Source organism: Macaca mulatta, chromosome 4 (genome assembly GCF_049350105.2).
Source record: "Macaca mulatta isolate MMU2019108-1 chromosome 4, T2T-MMU8v2.0, whole genome shotgun sequence".
Taxonomy (NCBI): Eukaryota; Metazoa; Chordata; class Mammalia; order Primates; family Cercopithecidae; genus Macaca; species Macaca mulatta.
Window position 1 is genome coordinate 32496776 of NC_133409.1, and position 27659 is coordinate 32524434.

At 39.7% G+C, this 27659-nt stretch overlaps 1 protein-coding gene across 1 annotated transcript in view; it reads right to left on the bottom strand.

Moving 5' to 3' along the window:
- MTCL3 (MTCL family member 3) overlaps nt 1–27659 on the bottom strand; it is a 67503-nt gene that overhangs the window by 9097 nt on the left and 30747 nt on the right. Inside the window, exons 5-7 of the mRNA XM_001106088.5 lie at nt 19596–19667; nt 12087–13262; nt 9862–10173 (exon numbers count right to left, since the gene is read on the bottom strand). Coding sequence (XP_001106088.2) covers nt 10063–10173; nt 12087–13262; nt 19596–19667 — 1359 coding nt within the window. The 3' untranslated portion in view covers nt 9862–10062. The remainder of the gene's footprint in view (nt 1–9861; nt 10174–12086; nt 13263–19595; nt 19668–27659) is intronic.

Sequence of the window (27659 nt, forward strand, 5' to 3'; positions counted from 1 at the left end):
TAGCTAATTGTAAACACTGGGTCAAAATAAAAAGGCAAATGGATTTTATCTTAGCAGTTAAAAAGATCTGAAGATAAACACAGCAACATGGCCTTAAGCATGCCAGTACATATTTAATCTATAGTTTCATTTGCAGAACGATCTTGAAGTATTACAAAGCAGTTACTCATTTGTTCTCTTTATGCTATGACAACCTGGTTGTTATGAGACTGGAGAGCTTCTGATTTCTTGCTTACATCATTTTTCCATTGCTTATTCTTTTACCCTTTAAACATATTTAACAGTAAAAGGGGTACTGTGTTTCTATTTTCATCGGAAAGAAGACAGAAAAGATTTAAAAAACTAAATTTGTTATTTTTTGTTTGTTTTAGTTTTGTTCTTGAGATGGTCTTGTTCTGTTACCCAGGCTGGAGTGCAGTGGTGTGATCATGGCTCACTACAACCTCATCTTCCGGGGCTCAAGCAATCTTCCAGCTTCAGACTCCTGAATAGGGGACCACAGGCACTTGCCACCATGCCCAGCTAATTTTTTGATTTTTTTTTTTTTTTTTGAGATAAGGTCTTGTTATGTTGCCCAGGCTGGTCTTGAACTTCTGAGCTCAAATGATCCTCCCTCCTTGGCCTCCCAAAGTGCTGAGATTATAGGCCCAAAACACTATGCCCAGCCTAAACTCATTCTTGTGCATGTTAAAGTTCAAAGGCTACTATAAGGAATGTTATTTTAAGAAATTCTTTCTTCTTGAATAATGTCTTCCTCTTGCAATTGTGAAATTACTTCAAGATCATGAGATCTCGGTTGGTTAGCAGAACTCTTGAATCTCAAATTATCTTCAATTCCTAAGGTCTTGGGTACTTCAATTAACATTCCATGTAACAAATATTTGTGAATACCAATTCTATGCCTGGTTAGACCAAGAGGGCTCAAAGAAGAGTAAGAAGTCCTTGTCTTCAACAGGTCTGGTCAGCTCTGAAGATTCCCTGAAATGTGACATGTAGCATGACTGTTTACATTCTGAGTAGCCCACTACACTGGTATAAATTCACAAATTTGGAGAGTCCCTCCTAGGAGTACCCACAGCATTCCACCAAGGAGATCACGGTTTAGTGTTACTCTCACTCAGCCCTAGCTGCACACTATAATCACACAGCGAATGAAAAAGAAAAATAGCCATGCTGGAACTCTCCCCAGACTTCTGACTCAGACCATCCAGTGGTGAGGTCCTGGCTTCAGACTTTTGATAAAGTTCCACAGCTGATTCTGTCAAATTTGGTCCTGTGTTATTTGAGTTCTAGAATGGCAATTTCAACTGTGTGTTAATAAATATAATTTTGATCCTCCTAAAGTACTGTTTTGGGATATAAAATTATGAAGAAAACACACAGAATATTTACTATCCACAGAAGTTACATGTTTGGATTATTACTTGCCAGCTAATGTACTATTTTTCCAGTGGGGGATGTTTATCCTTAGAATCATGGGACACTGGCTCTCTCTTCTATTCTGAAGGCTGATGACACGTCAACAGGTTTTTTAGCCAAGCACATCCATCATGGGGCTTATACACAGGCATTTCCAGATGACAGAAATATTCAAAAGACACACGTTTGAATGATCTGTTCTTTTCAAGTCATGGTCCAAATTCTGAACCAAACAGTAACATATTTGAGAAATGTGGGCTATTTTAAAACTAGAAACAGAGCTTGCTCACATTTTTCAAATTTGCTTTTAGCATCTCATTGTATTATTTACAGATTCTTGACTTGAAGGATACTGATAATGATGAGAATAAAATCAAAATAATAAAAAGGACTGCTCGAGGGCTACCTTTTCTTTAGTGACCAGAAGAGTTCCGGGAATGCTTGTCCACCACAAGAGGGCCACCCTGAGCCACTTCTCTCTGCTGCGCTGGTTCAGCAGTAAAGCATGGCTCAGGCTTGGTGAGTGTAATTTGAAGGACACAGGAACTAATCTATATTCCCCCAGGGAGTAACTAATCCACCTATATCTTCTACGAGAAATGTTAGATTTATCACTACTGGATGACAGCATTCTATTTCCAATAATTGCCTAGTAAAATACCACTGATAGAGGAAATAATTATTGGCTAGTCACACTTCGGCACAGAAAAGGAGAAGAGGTAGCACATACTAAGGACTAGAAGGAACAAATCAATATGGGTAGGGCTTTGATTAGAGGTCGGGAAAGCCATCTGTTTCATTCACAGGGCATGGAGTAGGGAAACAGGTGGAAGATCTGAATGGGGAACAGCATGGGTGGGTGTTAGATTTTGAGCACTTGGAGTTCAGGTCAAAAGAAATGTGGCATCATGACATGAGAGGGATACGGTAAAGGATTTGGAGGTAAAATTACAGAAAGGGAGGCCTAAATTCACACTTCAGTGTAGCCCCCAGGCCCACTCTAATCAGAAGACTTCTGCAGAACCAGCCAGACCCATTTTCCATGGCCAAGGTCCCTCAGTAAGTCCATATCAGCCTATAAGCACAATACCTTGATGGGTAATTTGCCCATGAACATCTCAAAAATTCATAAAGGAAAAGGGTTTAGGAAAAGAGAGTCACAAAATGGTGATATCGTGCAGGGCAAAAGCTATTCAAATGCAGGAAGGAGGCAGTAGGTATTTAGTACCTCCCCAAAAGCAGCTGTGTCTGACCCTTCCACTGTATTCTGTTGTTGTTGATGCTATCAATATGTATTGCAAAATAAGATTTCTGTAACCTCACTCTTTTTTTTTGTTTGTTCGTTTTTGTTTTTTTGAGACTGAGTTTCGCTTTTGTCGCCCAGGCTGGAGTACAATGTCATGTTCTCAGCTCACTGCAACCTCCACCTCCCGGGTTCAAGTGATTCTCCTGCCTCAGTCACCCAAATAGCTGGGATTACAGGCATCCGCCACCATGTCCAGCTAATTTCTGTATTTCTAGTAGAGACAGGGTTTTGCTATGTTGGCCAGGCTGGTCTCGAACTCCCGACCTCAGGTGATCCACCCAACTCGGCCTCTCGAAGTGCCGGGATTACAGACGTGAGCCACTGTGCCTGGCCAACCTCACCCTTTTTAATCCAACTCTTTTTAATCCCCGCTACTACTTTGAATCCAGTCACTTTCTACAAATATCAGGTATCTTCAAACTAATAGCTGCATCTGAATCAAGTACATTCCCTCTGAAGTAAGGAGGCTGAACAGAGGCTTCAGTTTCCCCTCTTGGACAGTTTTTCCACATCAAGATGAAGTCCAAGGCCAGGCAGTCCTCATTTTCCTTGACTACCTCAACTAGCTTCAATGTGGCTTTTTCCACCAGATGTAATCTAAGCTTGTTCACAAATGCTAAGGCCCTCTATGCAGTGGCCCAACAGCCTCAGCAGGTACACATTTCCTTTCAGGCAAAGGCTCAGAAGATACACATTTCCTTTCCTGCTTGGATTCCCAGGAGTCACCTAATGCCCGGAAAAAAATTAATTTCAGTACCTTGTCATGTTGAAACCCAGTTATAAATGACTGATCTAGGCCAATATACAGGATGTTCTATTTAAGAAGTCTCACTCTATTTTGTCTGTTCAGGAGTCAGAGATACAAAAGGAGTAACAAAGAATGTGAAAAAACTGTTTATAAGAAAGAAGGAAGGGAGTTATAAACTACGAACTAAACTGAATGTTCTGACTTTAAGAAATAAGAGTATGTAAGTCATTTCTTTAAAAAAGCTCTTAAATTACCTTCCCTTACTAAATCACTTGAGGCAAGTTAAGTAAACTGATGAGTTGCTCTCTGCCCCTCATACTCTCTTAATATTTGAATACACAGGTTAAAGCAGGTACTTTTGAATAAACTTAAAGAGCTGGCTTTAAAGGTACATCATGTTGGCAACCTCAGAAAGAAGTGATGCCATTTCCCAGCCTTCAATAATCACTTATGCATCATGCTTGTTAACACAAGCAGCTCAACTAAAAGCATTCAGAAGAGACTACAGAAAATAAACACATAAAGCACACTTTCTCAGAGTCAGTAATTTCCACAGTTCCACATCTGGAGTATGCATGATATTATAACTCTTCAAACAGTCAAGATATTGCACCACTCATGAATACCTCACGGTGGTTTGCATTTTCTTTTTTTTTAATTTTTTTTTTGAGACGGAGTCTCGCACCGTCGCCCAGGCTGGAGTGCAGTGGCACGATCTCGGCTCACTGCAAGCTCCGCCTCCCAGGTTCATGCCATTCTCCTGTCTCAGTCTCCCAAGTAGCTGAGACTACAGGAGCCGCTACACCTGCCTAACTTTTCATATTTTTAGTAGAGATGGGGTTTCACTGTGTTAGCCAGGATGGTCTCGATCTCCTGACCTCATGATCTGCTCTCCTTGGCCTCCCAAAGTGCTGGGATTACAAGCGTGAGCCACCACGCCCGGCCTGCAATTTTTTTAAGTGAGTTGGTGTTCTAAACTTTTCTGAAAAGTTCTAGTTTTTAAATTAGTGTAATGCTCTACACTGTTAACTGTTTATTTAATGCTTATTTTCCTAAAAAACAAAAGTTGCTTAAAATCATTTTTAAAATATATCTAAAACTTTACTGATAATTTAAATAAAAATCATCAAAACAAAGGCAAGTTTTTATTATCTGAGTTTAATATATGCTAAATAGGAATTTGGATTCAAAAACATTGAAAAACACCAAATATGCAAGTCAATAAAATTTTATGAACATTTTTGTAAAGGCTGAATAACTGCTAACAACCACTGATTATGTATTATCTTAAACTAAATGTTTGCAATTTTATCTTCAGATGTTGTGTTTTGTTAGTACCTTATTTTGAAAAATAGTTACAGAAAAATACGTACAACTCTGAACTAAAAAAGTTTTATAATGGTAACAGTGAAATTGAATAATCAGAAAATGTCAATAGACTTAAGTTTATTAATCATAAATATGTGGGATATAAAAAGATCAGATGGGGCTCTTTAGGACAACATGGCCTGGCTTAACAGTGAGCAGTGCAAGGTAGAAGTTTCTGAGGTTTCTCTTTACATCTAAAAAGTGTTATATTTGCTGCTCTTATTTTTTGATCAAGTGGTTTATAACAGTACTCTACTCAAAAGGTTCCCCAGAAATATTTAAAATACTACCCATAACTTCACTAGGACAGACACAGGCTAGAACTGCCAGTGAGTACAGAAAATACACCTTTAAGCAGGGAAGACATGGATGAAAATGTATTTAAGTTACATGGAAAGGACCTTTAGAGATTCTGTGATTTGCACACACTTTCAAAATGGCAAACATGAAAAACAGCCAGTACCACTTTCCCTTCTCTCAACTGATCAACACAAAAGTATAGTTCAGAAGCATTTAAGATATTCCCACATTTATTACTGTAACTACAAAGGTGTTCTGCCATCTCCAGGCCATGAAACATTCTATTCTGTATGAGTTTTTATCTGAAATTCTACAAGTAGACTGCTGAGAACGTCAGGACCTACCCATGAAATGTGTTTCATCAAAATGTGAATGATATTACTTTACCTATCGAAAACCAGATCAAAATTAAAACCGCAGAAAGTTTTCTATCTTTCATTAGACCTAATTGGTTTACAACTAGGGTTTAAGCAGTTATGTCTTCATGCATACTATGTTTTAACTGTACCATGTCCCAGTAGTTCAATAAATGGTCGACTTTTCTTTCTGGTACATTCTCCACTACCTTCTCTTCAATCTCTACATTCACTTATAGTGTCTGACACAAAGCATGACTCTGCTAGATGAACTGGACTGTAGTTCTATCAGAATGCAGTTACAAACACTGCATGAATACTTGGAATTAAGGCTGAGCTACCAAATTGACAGTCCGAACGTCGTTGGCAGCTAATTAAATAAGTATATCCCATTCTACCACACAAACTAAAGTTGAAGATTAGAGAATGCAGGCCAAAACACATTCCAGGCTCAGGACTGAATTTTCCTTTGTTTTATGAGTTTAGTTACTTATGCTTAAAAATAGCCAACTGAATTCCTTTTTTTCTTAGATCTAGGCCAAATTAACAAGAAGACACTTCTTCCTATGGCCAAGAATGTGCATACAAGAGAATTTTCTAGAATAAGGCTTGCTCTGTTGAGTTGAGTTTAGTGTGATGTTTAAATAGCACCGCTTCAAAGGTCCAAACAAAAGACAACGCCTTGTCTTAATAATTGAGGGTCTTTTCTCTCTTGGTGAATGAAGAAGCCTCGTTGTTCCTCTTTCAGAAACAGCTTAATACAACAAAAATAATGCAAGCAACAGGATCAAAGGGGATGATGCTGGGGATTCTCTTTCTGAGGTTTTGGGCACCATCTTTGTTAACTTATAGTCCCAAGTTTATGTTCTATGCTTTAAGAGATAGGTGCATCCTGGATACTGGGTGCCCGCTGAACAGCTTTAAGTTACAGGGAAAAGACAGCAAGGAAAAAGGTCACTTCGTGCCTGCTGGCAATTTTCTGACCCCACCTTCCACCAACTGGTCCCCAGCATGTCCCCTAAGATAGAGGCAGGTCTGAATGCCCTGACCCTGGATGCATTTCTCATTATACACCGCAGTGTGATGGATCTGTGTGTGTACACACAGGCACAACTGGGAGGCTGGTCTATGTAGTGAGTGGGGCAGAGTGGAAAAGAGCCTCCCTGGAATTCAACTGTTCAGTAAAGTTGATTCACTAACTTCAGAGGAGCTGTTGGAATGATCCCATAGCCCCCAGAATCTGTGAGCAGTAAAGTCAGTCCTGCTTCAGCCGACTTTCCTCTCCCCAATATTTCACAGGAGTTTCACATATGGAGGATCTGGATGAGGTTCAAGAGTCTCATGAAATTCTATAAAATCACTGCCTGTATTAGTCTACTTTCACACTGCTATAAAGAGCTTCCCTGAGACTGGGTAATTAATAAAGGAAAGAGGTTTGACTCACAGTTCTGTATAGTTAGGGAGGCCTCAGGAAACTTGCAATCATGGTGGAAGGGGAAGCAGGTACTTTCTCCACAAGGCGGCAGTGGACAGGAGTGAAGGAAGAACTTCTAAACATTTATAAAACCATCAAATCTTGTGAGGACTCACTTGCTATCATGAGAACAGCATGGGGGAAACCACCCCCATGGTCCAATCACTTGCCTCCCTCTACATGTGGAGATTACAGGTCCCTCCCTCAACCCATGCGGATTACAATTCAAGATGAGATTTGAGTGGGACACAGAGTCAAACCTTATCACTGTTTTAGGAATTCACAGGTAAGATTAATACCACTGTTGCCAGAAGGGCAACATAAGGAACATGACCACAGTTCCTAAAATGAGATCTACAGTTGAGGCTGGTGTTTTGGTTAGCCCAGACAGCTCTCCTTCCCTATTCAGGTCACAAGTTATCACTGAGGTGTTTGCACCACCCTTGCATATTTATGGTGTCAGTCCACCTAAGAATGCCTAGGGATTTTGTTGTAATAATGTGTTAGATCACTGTCGGATCATCTTGAGCCTGAATTCAGTGTGCACACGTGCCTATGTCTCTCAGTGGCTGTGTGACGCTGTGCCCACACACTATTCACCTTGGTTCTCTTTTCTGTTGGGTACTATTCCTATTTACCTTTGATTCTGTGTTTTTGAGAACTTGTATTAATGCAAGCCAAGTTTTCTGGCACCATAACCAGTGCAGAAATATAACTGCTTTATCACTGGAGGTGATATCCCTTCTGGCAAAGGCTGTACAACTAAGTGGAAATGCTCTGGAGAGAATTCAGACATCCACTGAGCAGCTGAAATTTTAAAGTCGACTCAAACCTAGACAACAATGATCCTATATCTTAGTATCACATAGTTTACTGTAAGCTTTGTTGGGGCTATATCAAACGTGCATTTTAGACAATTCAAATATCTAAAAGTAGTGGTTCTGGGGTGTTTAAAAAAATACAGATGCCTAGGTCCGTACATTTTATTTCAATTAGTATGGAGTAGGTCCCCAATTAAAAACTTCCCAGAAATTCTGATGTGCAGCTAGCATTGACAACTACGATCTAGTTATTTCATTTTTGATTCATCACATGATAAAACTAAAATCTAAAGCCAGTTTCTTAAAGTCACACAGGGTAGTGAATATGCATGATGCTTCTGAAGTGAGTGAGTGCATGCCATATCACATTTATCTGCAAAGATAATATCAGCAATTTGGACAAGACAATTCTTTGTGATGTGGGATTTCAGGGACCTTGAAGTTCTGATCCCTTCCGTCTAAATGCCAGCAAGCTTCCCAGTCATTGTAATAACCTGCAACACTCCACACACTTCCAAATGCTCTGTAGGTGGCTGAGAGCCTTTTAACAGGTGTAACTGGCTCCAAAGACAATAAATATTTCAGCTAAATTTCAGCCCTCAAACATTTACTTTCAGTTCCTGAAATGGTGGCCTGGAAACTTACCACAGATCTAACAGACAAACTTTAGGTTTTAAAGTGTTTGTTATCCCTGAGATGAAAAATTTTAAAAAGTAAACACCTGAGTTATATATAATTGATTAAACATGGCATTTACTCATTTCATTCATTTTTGTAATGAAGTTTTACCTAGCTCTCTGAATCTCTAAAATGAAAAGCCAGAAGTGCATACTGACAGATTCCAACCATTGGTTAACAACTCCTCACTCTCTCTCCTCCCCCTATCAAAAAACAAACAGAACCCAAAACCAAAACCAAACAAACCCTGTAGACAGTAAGAGCAGTTATTCTAAACTAAAGTTTTAGACTATTGTGAAGGTTTTTTGTTTGTTTGTTTAATTAATATTCAAATGGATGTGTGGGAGGATGTGATGATAAATAAATCAGAGTCCCTTGAAAGTTAAATTCCTGGAGATTCCAAGGCCCATTACCAATAGCAACTTTTAGAACAAAGTTTTCCACATATTCTTTTTGCAGACGTGCAAGATACTTCACTTTCCACAGATTTTCATATCCATCAACCAGCCTGTGAGTATTTACAAATATGTGACTTCAACAAGTGTGGAGATTGCTGACTCTTGGGTGGCACTGGATAAACTATCAATGAGATGGACAGAATAGGTCTTTTAGGTAGACAGAGTCTATCCAGGCCACTTTCGGTATGAGGAGAAAGGGGGATGCTCAGGTTTACTGAAGTTAGTTTATATCTCGAGAACACCTCCCGCCAGAACTACGCTACCAGTCTTGGATTGTGGTCGAATGATTTCGAGAAAATGACCATATTTTAATGAAATTCTAGAGAATGACTGTATTTTTTCCCTATTCAAAACAATTCATATATCATATTTATAGAGCATTTCCTGCTCTGGAGGCATTCTATTATGGAGGATAGGACGCCAAGTAATAAGTTCAATTAGCAATACATGAATTCAAGTATAACAAGTAAAAGCAGGAATGGCAGGTTTGGTGGGAATCTGGTCAAACAGAGTAGGATGGGGATAATTGTTTCCTAAATGAACTAAGACCTAATCCAATCTCATGCTTCCAAGCATATCTCTGTAGACAAAACACATTGGCATTACAACACATTACTTAGTTTCCATGAGGGTCACATTTATTTCCCATATTTTTTTTCAGATATTTATTGGATGTCAAAATTATCTTGCTAGTTTGATGTAACCTGGCAAAGGTACTTTACAAATGTATGTACTTTTTGGAAACGTGACCAAATTGTGAATGTTCGTCCAGCTTTTGAATAATAATAGTGAGCTACTGAGAAATAATTATGAGACATGTAGTCCATTTTTATATTCAATATGCCAATTATTTATCAAGAGGAGACAAACAGGATGAAAAAGCAGCAAAATTAAAACAATTCATACAGAAAAATGTCACACTTACTTTCTTACCTGAAATATTTTAGTGCTTGGGCTTCTTATTGAATTTGGTCGTGGTAAGATGAGTTGTGTCTTTTTAAAGAAATAAGCAGTCTTCAGTGTTTTTATAGCATTGGTTACTACAGAAATTATACTTCTTTTACTTCTTGTCTTGAAGGGTGAACAAAATAAACAAACTGAAAATACTACAATGAATGGTAGATGGTGAAAAATTTACAGTACAAAAAACAGTGTAAAAAGGAAGACAAGTTTAAATATTGTTGTGTAAGAAAGTGATGAAAATAATACAAGAATGAGAATAAGTAAAATGATAGGCTGGAACATCTGGGAAGGTAAATGCAAAGACAAAGAGAAGAGTTAATTAATAATAATCTTTAAAACTTAAATTCATATCAACTAATTTAAGCATTCATTCAACTTAAGATACAAAAGAACCCCCACCCTCCCTTAAGCCTATATCTATAAAATCTGAAAGCCTAATTTTATACACAGCACTTTCTCTCACTCTAATTTCTATTATTTTCCCTGAGGGTATAATTGAATACATATCAAAATTCAACAAGTTTTATCATAAAACAGTATTTTTCATAGCAAAGCAGAGCAACATGCAAGATAAATAAGCGATAGGGTTGCAATTTTTCTAGCTGTACCAACAGGCAGTTAATCTAAAATCATGCTTCTGTACATAAACTGGCTTTTAAATGTCTTGCGTGTCTTAAAAGCCATGCATGCTGTTGTACTTCCGTGGGTTCTCCAATGGATACAGGACACCAGGCTTGCCAGAGGAAACAGCATTGCCTGTTTTGTTTCATAAATTATCTTTCATGTGGTTAACTCTGATAAAATGCATTGGTCTTTAAATGGCCACCATACCTGGCCAAAGCAGCTCAGTCCAATTCATCCGGTGTGCCTCTACAAATCAGGATGGAGGAAAAATGCTGGTTTTCCCTGTTCTGGAATAGTTATTACTATTTCTCTGAATTAGTGTTGCCTTCAAGCTACCGTATAGACTCCTTCCCCAGTACTGAGATTCTCCACTATACAACTGAGAGTGATTTTTCTCTGGAAATAATGATCATGTTATTTAAACTTATGGTAAAAAAAAAAAAAAGTGGCTTTCATTTGTTCCTTTCAGGGGGCTGCAGACACAAAATCATGTCCCTTTACCACTGGTTTCTACATTTACCAACAGTTATCCATCAGTTCTATTTAATTAAATTAATTTTTTTTTTTTTAAATTGAGACAGAGTCTCCCTCTGTCACCAAGGCTAGAGTGCAGTGGTGCAATCTTGGCTCACTGCAACCTTCCTCTCCCGGGTTCAAGCGATTCTCCTGCTTCAGCCTTCCGAGTAGCTGGGATTACAGGAGTGCGCCACCACACCAGGCTAATTTTTGTATTTTTAGTATACACGGGGTTTCACCATGTTGGCCAGGCTGGTCTCCAACTCCTGACCTCCCGCCCTCCTCAGCCTCTGGGATTACAGGCATGAGCCACAGTGACCGGCCATCAATTCTGTTTTAGCTTTTTTCTTTCTTTTGAGACAAGGTTTCACTCTTGCCCAGGCTGGAGTGCACTAGTGCAATCACCACTCACTGCAGTCTCCACCTGCCTGGGCTCAGGAGATCCTCCCACTTCAGCCTCCGGAGTAGCTTGGATTACAGGTGCATGCCACCACAACCGGCTAATTTTTTGTGTTTTGGAGAGACGAATCTCGCCTTGCTGACCAGGCTGGACTCAAACTCCTGAGCTCAAGCGATCCGCCCTCCTCGGTCTACCAGTCTAGTCATTTTTTAAAAAATCCTAAACTCAATATGGATCTTGACTCGAAAACCACAAATCAGCAGCTAAATATTCCTATTCAGGACCATCTTGCAGTTCATCTGCTAGCAGAGTAACAGAAAAATATTGACCTTCTAAAATAATACTGTGCCTCAAAATCTCAAAATCCTTTACCCTTTCCACAAAAATTGAGGGTGATGAATGGTGTTAACTTTTCCTTTTAAACAAAACACAGGAAGAAATGGTGACTACATGATGGAGTCACAAAAACCTCATCCCTGCAGGACAGTGTGGAAGAACGGGTGGGCCGGCTGGGGGTTTCAGGCCCCACTGCGGCCCTGAGCGGGTGCTTCCCTCAAGCGGGGCGCGGCAGTCCGGGCGCCGAGACGCCCCCCTGGGACGCGGCTCCGCGGGCCAGCCTGGCCACCGCCGTGGCTCGCAATAGGCAGAACTGTACCTGACTCACGGAAATGGGCTCCTCGGCGCCGCGGTCGTCCGCAGACTTGGGCACCTCGAGGCGATCGATAAAGGTCTGCAGCTCCTTGCGGAAGGCCTTCATCTGCGCGTTGATACGGTAGAGCAGCTCGTGCTCGCGGATGCGGCTGCCGTCGTCCTCCTCGTCCATGAGTCCGAACAGGTCCCCGTTGGCCACGTAGATGCGCGCCTCGGTGATGATGGTGCTCGTGTCGGCGATGAGCCGGTCGATGGTCTTGCCCAGGCGCTCGGCCTCCGACCGGATGTCCTTCATCTGCTGCCGATCGGAGAAGCTCTTGGGCCAAGGCCCGGGCGCCGGGTAGAAGGAGCGCGTGGGCGTGAGGCAGCGGATGTTGCGCACCTCCTCCGAGTCGCTCTCGCCGCCGATGGGCCCTTCGCGCTTGCGGTGCGGCGGCCGCGAGTCGTCGTCGCTCTCCTTCTTGCCTGCGTCGCTCTCAGCGTCGCTGTCGCGGGGGCTGCCGCGGATGCCCAGGTGCGAGGCCAGGTCGTAGCGCTGCATGTTGGACATAAGCACGCGATTCTCGTACTGCAGCTGCATGACCTTGCCGCTGAGCTCGTTGATCTGCAGGCGCGCTGCCTTCAGCTCCTCCTGCAGGGCCTCGGTCTTGGCGTTGTCGTGGTGCCGCGCGCTGTCGTGACCGCCGGACTTGTACTTGTACTTGTTGAGCTCCGCAGTGATGCGCTTGTTCTGCTCCTCCAGGTCGGCCACGTTCCTCCGCAGCAGCTCCGTCTCGTCTTCCACCAGCTGCAGGTGCTGCCGCAGCTCTGACAGGGATTCGCTCTGCTCCCTCATGAGCGGGTTGGCCGAGCCGTTGAAATCATCACCCCTAAGGTCGTCCAGTTCCGCCTTCAGGCCTCTGTTCTCCACCTCCAGTTCGACGATTTTCCTGCCCAGGATGTTGGCTTCTTCCTCCACCAGCCTTAGCCGTAGCTTGAGCTCGGCCTCCCTGGTGCTGGGAGGGCCTCCAGCTTCTCCTTTGGGCAAAGGACTGTCCAGATCCCCATAAAAGGATCTGTACTTCTGAAGCTCGTGTTCAAATCTGTCCTTTTCTTTATCAATCTTGGCCATTTTCTTTCTCATCAAAGCGGCTTCTTCCTTAACGAACTGCAGCTGGCACTTCAGATCTTCATTGTCCTCCTCATTTGGGGGAAAAGAGGGACAAGGATAGGACATCATTTTTATGTAAATCAAGGAAACAACCAAAAGAGGACACCTGGAAAAATAATTTCTTTTTCTTGCAATACAGATTTAATGACAGACAAACAGAAGCAGACACTGACTATTTTCTTCAGATCACTTAAATTCTTTGGCAAATTAAAGATTAGAACAATGTTACATCCTGGAAGCAAAAAGGAAAAGGAATATGAAAAGAGACAAACTGTGGTCATCACTATTCAGAGATTATTATATGTTGTAACTGCATACAACTGTTTGGTGATCATTGCAGCAGTGTTTCTTTTGTTTTGTTTCATTATTGCAGTAATAAATATAAAATCTGTTCAAGGAGCATGTGGTTCCTTTGCATTCGCTGCCACTTTTTTGTCACTTACACTGAGCCAAGTGCTGAAAAGTGTTTTACAAATATGAACCTAATTTAATATTCAGAGTAAATTTAGGAGTAGGTATTAAAGTTCCTGGTTTAAAGATGTTCAGTAACTCTTTGAAGGTTACACAGCTAATGAATAGCAAAGGACAAAGGTGAAATTTGAATCCAGTTCTGTCTGAAACTAATGCTCAGGCTCTTGATTTCTGTGTCACTTAGAAAATAATCTGTCCCCTGTTTTTATTCAAAGGAGAATTGTTTTAGAGGCCTGTAAGTCAGGAAAGTTTGACACTGGAATGGTCCATCCAAGGAGAAATTCTTAGTTTTTCCATCTAGATCACATTTTAAATAGGATGTACTCCCATCAGTCTGAAATGGATAAAGCTGGTGCAGCCTGGCGAAAGGATAGTGGAACTATAGAAGTTCTTCTCACACATTCTTATGACAGCCTCAGAGCCCAGTCATTAACTAAACTGAAAAGTACAAAAGGACTAGTGGAAATCTTTCTCTGAGGGATATTACCGAAGCATGTTATTATATCTATGGACATTTCTCCCAAGGACAATTTCTCAAAATTATCTTTTAAGTATGTATTTTGAGCCAATCATGTAACTTCTGTGAACTTTGGTTTCTTCATTTAAAAAAATGAAAATAAAAATTCTTTCCTTATCTAGTACTTAGTCATCTGTGTTTGAGATGCATTCTGGTAAAAAAGGAGCAACCACTGGTGAGAAGGTGAGGAGAATAATGAGCTTCTGCCAGAGACACTCAGTAAATACCACACAGAGCCTTTGAGATGGAAGAGATGGAGAACAGGGGACAGATCTCTTGTCTTCCTATCTACTAATGGGAATATGAAGGGTTTGAGAGCTGCTGAGTGTGCAGAACCTGAACATTACATTCCATATAGTATTGAATCCTTATATCAGCCCTTCAAGATAGGTGATGCGATCTCCCCTTTACCGATGGGAGACATTTATTAATATTGCAGTGCACAAGTTAATAAGTGACAGAGCACAGTCTATATTCTGGCTGAGTCCCAAACTCATATTCCTTCCACTGCACATGCTGCCTCTAGAAAAGAAGCATAAAAGAAAAAAAAATAGAGCAATGTGGTAAAAGCAAAGATATAAGATGTGTTGTCTTGTACACTTTCCTCTAGAAGAGGCTTAGAAGAAAGAAGAGAAGGACTACCAGAAGAGATGAGAGAGCCTTAGTAGCATCCAGAGAGGAGGAGAAGAGGGTATGTCATGGAAAGCTTTGATGGAAGAACTCATTTCACAAGGGAAGAGAGAAGCTGCCTACAATATATTATACTATGTGCTGGGACCCTCCCACTAATTCAGTGAGGATGAGACCAAGGATATGTTACAATGTTTTGGATCACATCAGCAGAGGAATCAAAGATGACCCTGAATTTTTAAGTTGAGGGGTCTCATTGGATTGTATGGCCAATAGCAAGGATAGGGAATGAACAAAGAGGAGCATTCCATTTAAATAACTTTTAAAATAGGATGTACTCTCATCAGTCTGAAATGGATAATGTTGGTTCTGCCTGCTGAAAGGATAGTGGAATGAAACTTACAGAAGTTCTTCTCATACATTCTCATGACATTCTCAGGACAACCTCAAAGCCCAGTCATTAACCAAATTGAAAAATACAAAGGAGAAATGGAAATGGTTTTGTGTGAAGAATATGGGTTTAAGGTTTTAAGAATGCTGTCTGTGAGGTGTTCTGGTGGAGGGACACGAGGTGGAAACATCCATCAACAGTCATGTAGAATGTCAATTAGATTACTAAGATTACATCTTGGCACTTAGAGCTCAGGTCTAGAAGTGAGGACGTGTGGATGAGATACGTAGAGGTGATGGTTGAACCTATCATAATGGTCACAGACACAACCAATGAGGAGAAGAAAAGAAAGGGAGACAGATGGCTGGAGGCGGTGGCTCATGTCTCTAATCCCAGCACTTTGGGAGGCTGAGGTGGGTGGATCACGAGGTCAGGAGCTCGAGACCAGCCTGGCCAATATGGTGAAACCCTGTCTTTCTTAAAAATACAAAAATTAGCTGGGATAGTGGCATGCACCTGTAGTCCCAGCTGCTCGGGAGACTGAGGCAGGAGAATTGCTTAAACCCGGGAGGTGGAGGTTGCAGTAAGCTGAGATTGCACCACTGCACTCCAGCCTGGGTGATGGAATGATAGAGCAAGACTCCATCTAAAAAAAAAAAAAAAAAAAAAAAAAAAGGAAGGGAGACAGGTCAAAGGTTTGGGAGGGGAAATCTAAGGTCATGTAGGCCAATAATTAGAACAATGTTTGAACAGAAACATGACCAACAATGTCAAATATGCTTTTATATAGGCTAGGTTTTATTTGACATGCAAGAGTAGATGAGACTGGGAAGCCAGCTAGGGTTGCGTGTGTGGTGGAAGTCCTTGATTGCAAGGCAAGGCCTTTATTTGCTAGTATAGTTGGCACATACTGCAAATTGAGTCTAACCAAAACCGCAGTGGTTGTGATACAAGGCAGAAACTGAAGCAGAATAACACTTCACTGGGTTATATTAAGCAAATAAAAAAGAGAATATCTGATGAGTGTGTATGTAAGCTCTCCTGCCCAAAGGAATGAAAACAACAATTATTTTAACACTTGGACAAAGACTGCATGTAATAGAGGCATTATGAGGGAAGGAACTGCATCAAGGGCTAATGGGCATGGTAATTATTTTATTTATTTAAAAATAAATCTTTTCAAGATACAAAATGCGCAGTTTCTGCAATGCCAAGAGTTTACAACCCTGTATGCCAATATGCTTGCATCCTCATCTTGTAACCCAACTATTGTAGGCTGCATTGGAAACTTGGCATAGAAATATCATACATAATTATTGAAAAAGACAGGAGATTGCATGCAAAGTGCCTAGTCTACAGTAATTGAGCAGTAAATACTTGCTCCTATTTCCCACAGTGAACAGTAGGCAAGAAAAATTAAAATGCTCTGAGGTGTGAAGCAAGTTATTTGTTATTTTTGTGTATGTTAAAGACTCACTCAATTTAAGATGCAAATTACATGTGAAGAGGGGAACATAAAGATATGATGAAGGCCAGTAATAAATGAGCTAAGCCTGGCTTTGACTTTAAGAGCCACTGCTAGAAACTAAATTGCATTCTAATCGATTACATATATTAACTCGTTTACTCCATGCAACAACTCTTTATTATGATTCCCATTTTATACATGAGGAAATAGAGGCACAAAAAGAATAAGTAACGGGCCCAAGTTCATACAGTCGGTATATGCCAGAGATTTCAACCTAGGCAACCTGGCCCTAGAGATACAGTTCTTAATTGCCGTGCAATATAAATTCTCTGTAACTAAAGTCACTGTGCTGCTGGAGGATCATGTGAGGAAGAGATCAAAGATGCGGAAGCAAATTAACAAAATGAAATACAAAGCTAAATGAATAATAGAGGTTTGGACCATATGAAATTGCCATTTCTGTAGATCAATAGCATGTTGGCAATTTTGTGTGGTTTAACATAGAAAAAGGAGACATGGGAATATTTAAAAGCATGTATTGAACATGTCCAGAGTGCCAATCACTAGACACAGATGATTCAAAGCTGAATAAGATGAGTCCTGTCTACAAAAATGCCTGGCTAAGTAGGAGAGATGAATGCATAAACAAGAATTCAATAGAATGGTATATTTTCAGTAATTCAAATATGTGGATCAATGGCTTGCAACCTTGACTGAACATTGGAATCGCGTTATAATTTTGTAAAAATGGACCATTTTATAATTGAGATATCCCATCGGAGATAGCCTGATCCATCTCCTAGGGTGGGTTTTTGTAAAGTGACAGGTCATAAGCTCTGAAAATAGATGTGTTGGAAATGATAGCAGAAACTTGAAATGCTGCAGTATATATAAATAAGAAGTTTTTGCCCATGAAAACTGGGCGAACTGGGCAAACTGGTGGATTGCATGGCATCCTGACTTTTGTAAGGTCCCAGGCCTCACTGAGAAACTGATTAAAGTTGTGGATGTTTTTGCAGAAAGTTGCCCACATGCATAGCGAGTGGAGGTCCATAAAGCCAAGACTAAACGGTTAAGAATTCCTGCATCAGAGACTATGGTTGAAAAGAATAAATAAACTTTTAACACAGAAAGTGTAAGAATAGGAAAAATGTAGATACAGTGTCTACTCCATAAACAAGGTAGGAAAGAAGATTCATGGCAACACGTGAAATGATTCACAACAAAATATTTAGAGTGAGTTGAATAAAGTGACAGCAAAGACAGAGTGGAAAAGCTGTAGTGACAGAGTATATTTGGACTTACTAAGGGAACAGAGAGAAAGGTACAGAAAAATGATATCATGGTCTTGGCTGTGAGACTCTCTGGGATTCTAAAAGTGCTGAGGTCTATACACATTCTGGTGCAAGTACCAGAGAAAACAGAGCAGGAATAGAGCAGGTACAGAGAGGAAAAAGGAAAATAATATACAGTTAATATGTTATGCTTTAAAAAATGTCTGAGATCAACTTTTTCAAATTTTGAATATTTAAAATCACTTTAGTTAAATTATCTATCGAATGTGAAAAAAACCTTGTAATCATAAAAGTATACTACAGTACCATAGAATCCAATGGACATAGTTTAAAGGTTAATATCCAGCCAAGTGCTTTTGGAGAGTCATAATGTCAAAGACATGTGACCCAGAACAACTACATCTTGAATAGGAGTTGGGTAAAATGAGGTTGAAACCTACTGGGTTGCATTCCCAGATGGTTAAGGATTCCGAGTCACAGGATGAGATATGAGGTCACCACAAGATACAGGTCATAAAGACCTTGCTGATAAAACATGTTCCAGTAAAAAAGCCAGCTAAAACTCACCAAAACCAAGATGGCCACAAGAGTGACCTCTGGTCATCTTCACTGCTACAATCCCACCAGTGCCATGACAGTTTACAAATGCCATGACAACATCAGGAAGTTACCCTAGATGGTCTAAAAAGGGGAGGCATGAATAATCCACCCTTGTTTAGCATATCATCAAGAAATAACCATAAAATGGGTAACCAGCAGCAGACCTCGGGGCTGCTCTATGGAGTAGCCATTCTTTTCTTCCTTTATTTTCCTAATAAACTTGTTTTCACTTTACTCTATGGGCTCGCCCTGAATTCTTTCTTGCGTGAGATCTAAGAACCCTCTCTTGGGGTCTGGATCGGGATCCCTTTCTCTTGGGGTCTGGATCGGGATCCCTTTCCTTAACAATAGTGTCACTTTTATCCCAAATGTTTCCCCTTCCATTTTAAAATCTTCTTCATTACAACCATTGGCACCTCTTTTTACCTTGGAAGCAGAGCTAGTCTTTACTGTGGCTGTGTTTCTAAGGTTTTTAACAAGCCCATGTTGAGTACATCTTTCAACTTTCATTTTTATTCCTTTGTCTCCTTTATTTTGCTTCTCCAATCACTGGTATGGAGAATTACTTCATTCCAGGGGTCTCTAAAGATATAACGAGCCTTTCTCTCCCTTCTGACTTCCCTCTGTAACATTCCTTTCTTTACTTTCTCCTGACACTATAGGAACAGCCTTTCTATTGACCTTATTAATTATAAAAGGACAAGATTAGCATCATGAGTATAGTTCTCAAATACAGCAGCGTATAAAGTACGAATGACATTTTTCTGTGTGCTTACAATGTAAAGCAATTATAATAGGGATATTACGGCTGGCTTTATTAGTAAATATCCTGATTTATACTGCCTGTATCCACAACTACATAATTGATAAGCAAATTTGACTTTGTTTTCCATAAGTTTATCTGGACATTATATCTATTTATAAATGTAGCTTATTATTATATACACTTAGAGGTACTTGATGTACTAGTTGAAATTTTATTTCCACATACCTCTGTGGGAGTCTGTTGAGCCTTTTTTTCAGATTTTGGCAAATCTTTGCTTCCTCTTCTTTTTAAGGATAACTGAAACAAAGCACGAATATATTTAGTTGGATAAACTATAATTTTAATTCAATTTTATGTTTTTAAGTATTCTAGTCTCAAATGACAAAACCAAGACAAATAAAAAGAATTAGTTCAGTAATCATAAAAGGAGGAAAAGAATTCTAAACCACATAGATTTAGATATATTTTTACTTTGGACTAGGATACACATTACAGTAGAATGTAGCTGGCAATTATTTAATTTGAGAAATACAAGAAACCTACTGTGAAAATACAGAAAAACAACAGACAAAATTTAGATTGTTTACTCAATATGATATATAGTTCAAATGTAAACAAATGCTTGTTAGCATTCCACATCACTGAAGGAAAAAAGTAAGTTATTATTTACAGTGTTGGGAGTTAGGTTGCTATAAGCTTATGAACGCACACTTTCAGTGAATTTATGAAGAATTGGAAGAACTTCATTCTCCCTTCACCACACATCACCCCCCTGCCCCTCCCCGACATGTGCAAAATGATAGGGCATGGTAAGGGTTGTAGTGAAATGGAGAAGGCATGCCCCATCTCAAGAAGCAGGTGGACCAGCCACAGCTTCAGCTCATTGTGTGATACAGGAATGTGGGCTTTTACAAGAGAAGCTGGAAATCTGGATTCTTATGTAAAATCTCCCACATTTTACTGGCTGATCCTAATTAAAATTCAAACTAACACTTTGGAAGTCAAAGAATACACAGCTCGTGCCAAACTGTTTCAAGGACAAGCATTATATGATCTCTGGTGCTCAGTTCCATTTCTCACACCAGTATAATGAAGGGTCTCTGTATGTAAATAATAATTATCCATAGATATGAATGTCTACCATATACTAGACATTGAGGGGGAGACTCAAAGTTCAATTAGATACTGCATCTACCATCAGGAGGCTGAAACTTAGCAGGGGAGGAGACAGAGAAGCATCACCACCATAAAAATAGTGCTTGCCACATGGCACTTGGTGAAAAAAATACTCGCCAAACTAATAATATATGAATATATGATACCAAATACGAGGTTAATAATATATGAATATAATATACCAAATACGAGGTTCTGAGGTCAAAGGGGTATAGTCTGACAGTAAAAATAGGAAAGGCTTTTCCAAAGAGGAGGCTTCATAAATTTGCAAAGAAATGAAAGTTAAATTCTTCACATGTTAATTTCTAACCCAAATCCACTGTTAAGTAAAGGCATATGTTCAAGCACAGAAGGCAGGGGAATACTTTTATGCAATTGCTTTCATTCAGTATGAAACCGAAACTACAGAGACAAATGAATAGCCCACGTGGTTATTCATTTCTAGTTCTTTACAGGAAGAAGTTCTTTCTGTTGCTTGTATAATCTTCTTAGAAAGGAAAGCTTGGGGACTGACTCACCATAACCAAAAAGTAATTTAGGAAATAATCAACAAAACAGTCCCAAGAATACCAAGAATAAAGTGAGCTAAATGGAGAAATCTGGAACATTCTAGGTAGGGGCTACCTACAAGAAGCATTAAATTTGTTTCACTAAATACTTATTGAATGCTTGTATTTGAATTCACTCCATTGTATGTTTATTTACTGACTACTAACACACTTCATAAGACACCTGTGACACAATAATAATAAAACCAATCTTTGTTCTTTTGGGGGTTCTCAGCTTACTTGGCACGATCTGTTCAGTTTGGAATTCAACACAGTGTTATGAAAGCAATGATAAAACAAAAACAATATTAACTGTCATTGAGCCCTAATTCATGTCAACCCCTTCACATACGTTATCTCAACTAATTTTTAAACACTCCTTTTAGCCTCACTTTGCAGATGCTGAAACTAAAGTTTACAGTGGCAAACAAAAGTAGATGAATAAATTATCGAAAGCATCAGTTATCTCTGTGCTCCTCAGAACAGCATCATCAGTGTCACCCAGAAAGCTGTTGGAAAAGCACATTCTTGAGATTCATCCCAGACCCACTGATTCAGAGACTCTGAGGATGGGGCCCAGTGATCTATGATTTAATAAGCTAAAGTTTGCGAATGTCTAAAATCTATGACTTAATAAGCTAAAGTTTGCAAATGTCTAAAATTACTAGTAACAATAGCTTCAGATCTTGACCCAAGTCTTTCTGATATCTAACTGTTAGCTATTAGATCACTAAGGAGAAAGAATTTATCTAATCTGGGGCTGGAGATGGTGTGGGAAGCTAGGGATAATTTCCAAAATGAGCAACATCTTATCTAGAATCTGGTGCATGAGTAGCCAGCCAATGGAAGATGAAGAGGAGGAAAAGGGAAAAACAAGGCATTCCACACAGAAAACCCATTTCTGGGGCAGAAATTTCGTATGGATGTTACAGAGTGAGAGGAGAGGAGTGACATGAGATTTGCTGATGGCATAAGTCAGATCTTGAAGGACATTGAATAAAGATTGAATTTGATCTCATTCAGGTCAAATTATTGTCCTAGGGTCAACTTGGAGCAGTAAATGCTCCTAATTGAGCAAGAAATGTCATAATTAGACGTCATAGAAGACATACAAAGAAGGGTGGCAGTACAAATGGCTGTGAGATAAAGAGATGACATGCAGGGATTTCGAGAAAAGTACGTTCTAGTTCTGGAAATGTTTTTTGGTCTTTGTGTTTCATTCATTTCACAGGTATTTAGTTTCTGGTCTATATGTGGTACTGTATATATGCCAAACACATATGACTAAGAAATATTGTACTCTTTCCCCAAAGAGCTAACTGTTTATTATGATAAAAGGATGATAAACAGTGGGCAGAACTAACTCAGGGCAATAAATGAAGAACAAGGGACTGAGAGAGCAAAGGAAGAAGCTATAATTCCAGACCTGGGGAATCAGAGAAAATCATCCAAGAGAACTGACTTTTGAAGGATATGCAAAATTTCAACAGAAATAAAACTGAACAAACTGTTTTAGGAGTAAAGATATAGAGAAATGAGTGTGCCTTTCAGATGCACTAACTCCTGAAAAGAAGTGATGGAGGTAGGGCCACTGTAGAGATGGGGTAGAAGAAGATGCAGAAAAGATTGAGGTCAGCTTGTGCAGCTGAGAAATTTAGACTTTATCCTGTGGGCAATGTTAAAATGAGACCTCTAAATTAATATAAGAGAAATGCTGAAATTAGGGCATTCTTTCCTAAGAGGCATTTTCTATTTCACTTTTATTTAGATATCACTGAAGTGGGGTGTTAAGCTCAAATAAAGCTCTGAAGTAAAGCCTTCCCCTTGAATAAAGATACATTAGCTTTCCGGTGCCTTTAGGGCTGCTAGTACCTGTAAGTATCACATTTGCATTTTCAATAAATATTTCATCATATTTTCATATTCCAGTAAGTTTTTATTAGCTTTCTGAATCCTATGAAACAAAGATGAGACGTTTATATGTATAAAGAAAGTTAGAGAAATAACGTGAGTCCAAGTAGTCCCTTTCCTGTGAGGATGAAACTGTGTAACCTCCCCCCTTGTCGTCCTCCCCCACCATCATCCACTAAATCTTGTAACCTCTGCTAGGGGAGCAGTTTGGGAGGCCACAATGGAATCTCAGATTTTCATCTTTGCTGGCAAAGCAGGCACTTCTCTAGATGGTTCTCTAGATAAATATGTTGAAAACATTTCTTGTTCACTTCTTAATTCTTTACATTCCCAGCCTCAGCTTGTCCAAAAGAGGCTGCTGTTCTTTCTGACCATGAGAAGGCCAGGAATTAGAGAGTTTTGCCAGTAATTATTTTTGCACAGCAATGATATAAAATGGGTTGTTTGTTTTCTAAAAATGTTTTGAGATTACCTTCCTTTTCTCAGTTGAAATTTACTCCACTTAAGATGTAGCATCTCTATGTTTTCAGCAATTAAACAACAGAGAAGAATGTGCCTAACATGCTACCAAAAGACGTATTATGCATATAGAAGTCTCCTATGCTGTTGATAAAATTAAAGAGAGATTCATTTGTGTGGTAATTAAATCAAGAAGGAAACTATAGACACATTAATATTTAGATTTTTTGAGCCCTAAATATGTGTCATGCACTTTTCTAAGCACTTTATATGTATCTACTCATTCAGACTGACAACAGCCTTATTGACACCATTGTCTGAAGCACACAATGGATTTGTCACTCAGCTAGCTAGTGTTAGAACCAGGATGCAAATTAGCCAGTTTCAGAGTTCCCACTCTGAACAACTACATTATACTGTTACTTCAAAGGAAAAAAGGTGCAATTTAGATAGCAGGCTTATATGATTTCTGAGCATATCTTTTATGGTAACAGAACATGACTGCAAGGTTTGGGGTACTAGGTTACATATATGACATATGTGCAGGAGTTTTAATATTTTCATCATAGGGATCAGCAGAAGTGACATACACCACTTACTGGTTCTTAAATCAATCAGTAAATACTGTGACTAACACTGGGAGGGAGGCCCAGGGATTGCCTGCTGGAAGCAAACTGAAAAAGGTAGGAGCTCTGTCTCCAACTTGTCTTGGAAGGGGACAGGAGGGGCTCTTGTTCCTAGAAGTCTTCCTCTTTTCCTTCTATTACATCCTTGACACTTACCCAGACAACCTGGCAGAGGCAGAACAGGTGAAGTGCCCAGAGAGCTTGCTTAGGTCGCATTCACTCTCTTCTCTAAAAGGGTGAGGAAGGATCCTAAGCTTCATACTAAGGCATGATCGTAAGGTCCAGAGGGGAATGTGGGTGAGGAAGAGGCACATGCCAGGGTGATCAAGCTGTGTCATTCTGTGCAAAATCTTTCAGTGGCTTGCCCTCTCACTCAGAGTCAGAGCCATGCTTTATTTACTAAGGTATACCAGACCCTGACTACACACTAGATTTATTCTGGTAATGTTTTATAAAGACTTGACCAGATTTCAACCCAGACCAATTAAAACAGATTTTGGGATTGGGCCCAGACATTTTTTCAAAGCTCCCAGAGTGACTAGAATGTGTAGCTGGCTCTGTCAACCACCAGCCCACTCTATGTGGTCACCCCACCTGCCAACTCCACATCCCAAACAAGCCCTTCAACCTCATCTCCCACCACACTCCTCACTGCTTTCTTTGCTCTAGTGTCACAGGCATCCTTGCAGTTCCTCAAACATGCCAAGCATGCCCCTGTTTGGGGCCTTTGGACTATGGCTTCCTCTGCCTGCAACATTCTTCCCTCATGCACTCTCATGACCCACTTCCATAGTCTCTTCAGGTTCCCTAATCAGAGAGACCTTCCCAGGCCATTTCATATCAAAAAGCAAATCCTTCCCCCATTCTCTTCCTCTGCACATTCCTTGTCTTCCTAATTCTGCTTTTCTTTTTCCCCATAGCTCCTCTAATCTCACCAACTGACTTGTATATTTGTTTGTTTCATGTCTGTTTTCTCATTCTGCAATGTCAGCTCCACAAGAGCAGGCTCCTAGAATTGGTCTCTGTTAGAGCTCCTGCTCTTGGAAATATACCTGACACAAAGTAGGTGCTCAGTCTATGTCAGTTCAATGAGGAAACAGCTACTGGAGCTTTATTTCTTACCTAGATTTGTTTTGGAAACAAATTTGTTTTGGAAACAAATTTGTTTTGGAAGTGTTACTAAAAGTTGATAAATGATAAAAATGGGTAAACAAATAAAAGCCCATTTGAAAAGATCAACTTTAAAAGTAGACCTTTAAAAAGCTGGAATATAAAATGGAAAGAAGCTGGAAAAATAAAAATGTCTTAGGCTTTTCAACAAAAAGACTAAAGAGTAAAAATTGTATGAGCCGAAAAGTATTTAAAACAGGACATATCACATATAGCTGGCCCTCTGTATCTACAGGGTTCACATCTGTGGATTCAGCCAACCATAGATTGAATTTTTTTTAAGTACAATAATAAAAAGTAATGCAAACTTAAAAATGATATAGTAAAACCACTATTCACATAACATTTACATTGTGTTATGTATCATAAGTAATCTAGAGTTGATATAAAGCACAGGCATACCTTGATTTATTGAGCTTCACTGTATTGTACTTCACAGATACCACAATTTTTACAAATTTAAGGTTTGTGGAAACTGCAGTGAGCAGGTCTATTGGTGCAATTTTTCTAAAAGCATGTGCTCATTTTGTGTCTCTGTTACATTTTGGTAATTCTCCCAATGTCTCAGACTTTCTCAGTATTATTATATCCATTATAATAATCTGTGATGAATGATCTTTGATGTTACTCTTGGAATTGTTTTGGGGCACAATGAACTGCGCTGATATAAATTGGCTAACTTAAATGTGTGTGTTCTATCTGCTCCACCAACTGGCTGTTCTCCCATCTCTCTCCCTCTCAGGCCTCTCTATTCCCTGAGACACAACAGTATTGAAATAAGGCCAATTAATAACCCTATAATGGCCCCTAAGTTTTCAAGTGAAAGTAAGAGTCATACGTCTCTCACTTTAAATCAAAAGCTAGAAATAATTAAGCTTGGTGAGGTAGGCATGTCCAAAGCTAAGATAAACCAAAAGCTAGGCCTCTTGTGACAAACACCTAGGCCTCTTAGCCAAGTTGTAAATGCAAAGAAAAAGTTCTATAAATAAATTAAAAGTGCCACTCTAGTGAACATACAAATAATAAGAAAGCAAAACAGCCTTATTGCTGATTTGCAAAAAGTTTTAGTGGTCTGGATAAAAGATCAAACAACTCACAACATCCCCCAGGGCAAGGCCCTAACTCTTCAGTTCTATGAAAGTGAAGGAAGAGAGGTGGGGAAGCTGCAGAAGAAATGTTAGAAGCTAGTGGACGTTGGTACATGAGGTTTAAGAAAAGAAGCCACCTCCATAGCACAAAAGTGCAAGGTTCAGCAGCAAGTGCTGATATAGAAGCTGCAGCATGCTATTCAGAAGATCTAGGTAAGATGATTGGTGAAGGTGGCTACACTAAATAATAGATTTTCAATGCAGATAAAACAGGCTTCTATTGGAAGAAGACGCCATCTAGAACTTTCATAGCTAAAAAGGAGAAGTCAATGCCTAACTTCAAAGCTTCAAAGACAGGCTCTCTTGTTGGGGCCAATGTGGCTGATAACTTTAAGTTGAAACCAATGCTCATTTACCATTCTGAAAATCCTAGGGTCATTAAGAATTATGTTAAACCTATTCTGCCTCTGTTCTATAAATGAAAGAACAAAGGCTTTATGATAGCATATCAATTTCTAGCACAGTTTACCAAATATTTTAAGCCCACTTTTGAGACCTACTGCTCAAAAGAAAGGATCCCTTTCAAAAGATTACTGCTCATTGATAATGCACTTGGTCAAACAGGAGCTCTGATGGAGATGTGCAAGGAGACTAATGTTGTTTTCATGCCTGCTAACACAAAATCCCTTCTGCAGCGCATAGATCAGGGAGTAACTTTAACCTTCAAGTCTTATTATTTTAAAAATGTATTTTGTAAGGCTACAGCTGCCAGGTAGTGATTCTTATGATAAATCTGGGCAAAGTAATTGAAAGTCTTCTGGAAAGAAATGGCATTCTAGATGCCATTAAGAATATTCATGATTGGGCCAAGCGCAGTAGCTCACGCCTGTAATCCAGGCACTTTGGGAGACTGAGGTGGACAGATCATGAGGTCAAGAGATCGAGACAATCCTGACCTACCTAGTGAAACCCTGTCTCTACTAAAAATACAAAAATTAGCCTAGTGTGGTGGTGAGTGCCTGTAGTCCCAGCTACTCAGGAGGCTGAGGCAGGAGAATTGCTAGAACCCGGGAGGTGGAGGTTGCAGTGAGCTGAGATCATGCCACTACACTCCAGCCTGGGTGACAGAGCGAGACTCCATCTCAAACAAACAAACAAAAACACACACAAAAAATAATAGTCATGATTGATTGGAAAGGCAAAAACATTAACAGGAGTTTGGAATAAGTTGATTCTAACCCTCAGGGGTGACTTGAGGGGTTCAAGACATCAATTGAGGAAATAAATGCAAACGTGGTGACAATAGCAAGA